The 5,564-nt window shown below is 34.0% G+C and overlaps 1 protein-coding gene across 1 annotated transcript in view; it reads right to left on the minus strand.

Moving 5' to 3' along the window:
• Positions 1 to 1,413: 1,413 nt before the first annotated feature.
• LOC113232031 overlaps positions 1,414 to 5,564 on the minus strand; it is a 215,945-nt gene continuing 211,794 nt past the window's right edge. The window contains exons 22-24 of the mRNA XM_026466655.1: positions 5,012 to 5,210; positions 4,009 to 4,154; positions 1,414 to 3,211 (exon numbers count right to left, since the gene is read on the minus strand). Of these exons, the coding sequence (XP_026322440.1) occupies positions 3,189 to 3,211; positions 4,009 to 4,154; positions 5,012 to 5,210 (368 nt within the window). The 3' untranslated portion in view covers positions 1,414 to 3,188. The remainder of the gene's footprint in view (positions 3,212 to 4,008; positions 4,155 to 5,011; positions 5,211 to 5,564) is intronic.

Raw genomic sequence — 5,564 nt, forward strand, 5'->3', positions numbered from 1 at the left:
TATTGATAATAAAACTTGTATTTATATTTATTATTCAAATACACTATACTGTTTCACAAATTGTAAATTGCTGAGAAACTGTTAGTCATGACTCCGAGCGTTAGTTTGAAATATCGTTGCCTAGCAACGAGCTGACGTTTTTAATTTATTGAGCGTTGCTTTTTGAGCGAGTAACTAACAATGAATGTAAATAAAAACTGGATCTTAGTTTAAAGACTAATTCTAAAATTTCGCGACTAGAACCGACTAATTCACGACTTTTTCTGAGCGCAATCAATTTTTTTGCACTGGGAATTGCGTTACGCATACCGTTCGGTTCGGAGGAGCAGCGAGCGGTTATGTGGGACTCCCGGGCGGTAGTCCAGTATACCCTGCCGCCATAAAGAGCCGTTCTGGGATCCGCTTGCGCATACTATTGGGACGGCACATCTAGCGCCTGAGCTGGTCGACTGACGTCGTCAAACGAGGGTAATCTATTTAATAAATGATTAACCTACAATAAAACACAATACATAAATAGAAAGATTATTTTATTAGGTGTGATGATTTTGAACAATAGCAGGTTAATGTTACATCGTACTTTGAGGTGTCAACAACAAAATAAAACATTTGTGCTTTTAAAAATAAATTAACAAAAGTAAATACAACAATAATACGAAAAAATGAAAGCATTTTATCTGTACGGTGACTACACGAAGTAAGCATTTACATAGGGCGAGGGTAGGTATGCAACTTTGGTAAAATCAGCTTAACTCAGATATCCTTATACAAAAAAAACTTTCGATTATTTCACTAATATACTTTATAAGATAAACACGTTCCTATATTCAAAATGTATATTGTATAACGCTGTATAAAACTAGTAACATAGAAAAGCATTATATTAAAAGAAATAATTTTTAGACAGCAATATAAAAATATATATACCTTACAAAATCTGACCTGTTGACTAGATAACAAAGACCATTTTTGATTAAAGGTGTTAGGCACCAAATTAGTACATAGTAGTCGCATACTTTGCAATCAGACTTTGCTTACGCATTATATAAAACACCTAATTTAAAATTAAGCAAGCAATATGTATTGTCAACCGTTGGTAAATAATTTCTCGCCCTATTTACACTAGTTATTGTATATAGGTAGGCATATTTGAGTATTACACAGACGTAAGTATGATAGATAATTGTTTCGGTGCTAATTCTGCTATACACGTCACTAAATGCTTGTTTTTAACCGACTTCAAAAAAAGGAGGAGGTTCTCAATTCGACTCTATTTCTTTTTTGTATGTATGTTACTTGTTGCTTTTTTTCTGGTGAAAATAGGGTACCTCAGTATTGGTCCCATTTAAATTTGAAGAAAATATTCCACCTATAAGGGTGGCAAACTAGGGGATAAATCCGGTTTCGCGCACTTTCCGGTAATCGATTTCTATGAAACTTGGCAAATAGATGTATTTCCACAAATTTTTGAGGTAGGTTTTTTTTATAAAAAACTTACAATTATTATTATGTAATGTCTTGCAGATTTGACGTCATACTCGTATAGCAAAATAGTAGCCTCGGAACAAAGACCGAAAACCTGTCTTCATTTTAACTTGTTCTTTCTTGTGATGCCAAAAGGTAGTTATTCTTTGTTTCTATGAATAATTTATCCAACCTGAAGGTAACCGCTAAATTTTTCTTCAAATAACGTTTCACGTGTATGGATATGAACAAAATGCGACAAATCCATTCAATGAGACTATGAATTAGAATAGAAATTTAGCAGATTGGGTTTTTGTACCGAAGCTCCTCTATTTGTGTAACTGTAAAATCTGTTGGTTCCAAAAATTAAAAGCAATATTTATAGACATGTCAAGCAGGCATACGTACGTTATGTACGTATACATGTACATCAACAGAATCAACACAGTTATCTTCGGTAACTAGATTTTTTAATTTGTAATACAGAAGTGCTAGAGTTAGTACGTTGAAAAATCTAACCAATGTCACAAAAGGTCAAAACTTTGATAAATATTATTTGATATCTATTGATTGATTTCAAAGTTTGACTTTTGCCGATATATAGAACAATGAAGAGGTTAGTAACAAGACAGGTTAGTAAACGCGTGCTGGCTACACTCTTTTAAAATTTTACTTTTAAAAGACGAGCTCATATCTTCACTTCTACATTTTAAATAAATAACTATACTAAAATTTTACAGGTATAATTATTTTTATTAATTTTTTTTTAATATTTATACAATTATACAACAACACAATTATCCGATAGACATACTCTTTGGGTCGCTTAGACAACTTTGGATAAATTAAAATGGACATTTACATAATATTGGACACTGTACGCCCAAATGATAAATTACTGGGTAAAAGTGTAACTAACTGTTAGTTAGTGTCCATGACGTGTGTTAAAAAGTTAACATTATACTTTGGTAATTAAAATATTAATGAAGAAAAATATACGACAAGGCTGCACGGAGGTCAATAATCTAACGATACAAAGTTCTTTTTTTTTACAAAATTTATAAAAATGTCATGGTATAATTTGGTATAATTACTTAATTATACACAAATGTCATATAGGCCATTTGATCGTTAGATCGTTCCACTATCTACCCTATACGGTTTTGATACAATTATATTGTCCCAGTAACATTTACAATTATGAATAGTATTTGACAACAATCAGGCGCTTACTAATCTAAATTTTGTGCCACACTTACCGAAATTTAGCGGGGTAATTATAGCCCGTTCCAATTTTCCCTAAACAGATATCACCATATTGTCATAGCGGTCATGCCGAAATTACGCAGCTGAATTTCAGTTAGTGTGCACCAAGCTTAAGTTCCGTAGAACGCACGAGTCTTGACATTTCTCGCTGCTTCCGTCTATGTACAAACACTTAAACTACAAAACGAGAGCTGGTTTTGCCGACTTTTAGGCACCAAATTATATAAGAGCGTCACAAAGTTAGCAAATTCACTAGTTAGCTATTACAATACGTTATTGAATGTTTCACATTTCGCGTAATCAACTAATGAATGAACTATCTTTGGCGTTGGCCAGCATTGAGTCACAGTATAAATAGAAGACACAAGACGGGATGTCAGTAGCCATTAACGCACGCGGCGACGGCGCGCGCAGAGTGTTGCGCGACGCAGTCGCCGCAGCAGCGACGACTCGCGCTATCAGATGCGCTCCACGTAGTTACCTGAAATAAATATAATAGGAATGTCGTTATTAACAGTCTATAACTACCTCAGCTTGAATTCTAATTACTATATATAGTGATTGATTTAACACTTTCACTGTTATGTGGAATCAATCAAAGCCATGTGAGGTAATATAGACTATTAACATGATTTAATTTCATGTAAACAACAAGATACATACATATATTATACCATAGTGACACAAGTAGCGCAACTCCCTTTTTCGCAGCGTATGGTTATCACATTATTAGTTTAGTTGTATTTACAGGTTACAAACCTTAATTTGAAAAGTTCAAGTTTTCATTACAGTATTCTTGTGTTACATAAAATAACCTTTGTCAAATGCGCTATGCTACCTATGTAATGATATTTTCATTGCAGTATCGCGGTATTAGTATCGCGGTTGTGGGAGTATGATCATGAAATGGAAATGAAATACCAGTTTGTGTATACGTAACGATACATTGATAAACAAAAACAAATATAATTTGATACAGAAAATTATTTAAACATTTTAAAACAGCGCTATAATTCTGTAATGAATGACGCGTGTCACCCGCGCTGTGCAACACGAATTCACCGCGAGATTATACGTACATACATACAAACCGCGCTGCTACGTTTGTATGGAGTTACACTACTTATTACATTATATTTATACGAGCAAAAAGCCCTCCTGCAAATGGTAGTACATTGTGTTCTGTTTGCACCTTTACAAACTACAAAACAAAGATATTTAACAATAGGTTACATTTAATTTAGGGCCATTAGGAGCTAGAATTAAACGTCTGCATACCTGGGAAGGTGCCAAAGCGACCCGTACGCTGACTGGACCCGACGTACCATCCGTCGTCGCACTGCTCTAGTACATATACTGTGTCACCCTCGTTAAGTTCTAGCTCGTCCGGGTTCTGCGGTCGGTACTTGTACATTGCTCGGTATCTGAAATAAACAATATACTTAGATACAATAACACACTCATAATCATAGAGGAACTAAAACTGCTATGTAAAACAAACGGACAATTACCAAGGACGCAATACGTAATCGGAATTCAGTTATCATTTATCGTAGATTTAATGAAAAAGCACTTCATCTGAGTCAGTATTGTACCGTGATAACAAACAGACAAGAATTTTTTTTTTAACTTGCTAGATAAGCTATGACTCGTTGAGTCGAACACATTAGGTGAAATTTTCTGGGCATCATATTTTTAGTTTAGCACTCCTTTTTCTTTAATGGCGGTGCCTTTTTACACTAACTTGACAGATTCGAAAAGTTAGAAAATGTAAGTTACTATATATACTTTATATGGTACAATATAAAGTCCATACTTGTGTCAAAACGTGACTAAACACACTAATGTCCACTTGTACTAAACTTAAGTATGTCTTAAAATGCATTTCAATGCTTGCTATGCAAAAGACACTCTTAAAATATTGTGTTAAGCGTGTCTTATCAATTTAAACATTGGTTTAAGATGTACTTAAGTTTAGTGCAAGGGAATATTAGTATGAGATTTATAAAACAAACTTTAACATCGGCTTAGCAAAAAATAGTGAACTAAGCAAGTTTTTCGTATTTACAAAACAAACTTATGTTATGAAGTAAACTCAAAATTAATTTAATTTCTTGTATGATATGTAAGCTTGGACAAAGTACGTTTTCTAAATACGAAAAACTTGCTTAACGTGCCAATTTGTTTACTCTAAGTAAAACTTCGTATTATATAATCTTAGCTTTAGATTCTGTCTGCCACTTGAAATAGTTTTTAGAAGTGTTATAAAAAATATACTCACGGTACTGCTTCGGCATTAGTGTCGACATACAAAGGCTCCGTGTTATTTAGATCGACTCCAGGGCCCGTCGGAGGGCCATACCCTCGTTCAGATGGCGTCAGCGTAGCTTGCGCAGGTTTCGCGGTGTAACCTACCATTATTGTGGTAAAATATGAAACATTTATAATTATAAAGCAACTTTGTAAAAGTTTAAATCCAACTGGTTAGATTTCCAAACCCAATTAAGACCCTTCTCTGGAGAAGCATTCACCTGTACAATCTGGCATTAAAATACATTACGCGATTTTGGTCAAAATCGTAAAGTAAATCAGTTTTTTTAAATTCGATGTAGTTTGGGATAATATTAGCAATAATCCGGATTATCAGTATAAACTAAGTACTCGTAGTTTGAGCTACTATTGGGATAATTAAAGGTTTCTGAAAAGTCTTTAATAACAGGTATAATAGCTATCTACACACGCACGTAGATAAAAATATAGTTGAAATTTAACGATATCGACTATCAATTAATAGGACAGTTACGGGGTTCAAAGTCGGGGAGGAAATTGCATGT

The sequence above is a fragment of the Hyposmocoma kahamanoa genome, unplaced genomic scaffold (assembly GCF_003589595.1).
Source record: "Hyposmocoma kahamanoa isolate Upper Pololo Valley unplaced genomic scaffold, ASM358959v1 66, whole genome shotgun sequence".
NCBI classification, from domain to species: Eukaryota; Metazoa; Arthropoda; class Insecta; order Lepidoptera; family Cosmopterigidae; genus Hyposmocoma; species Hyposmocoma kahamanoa.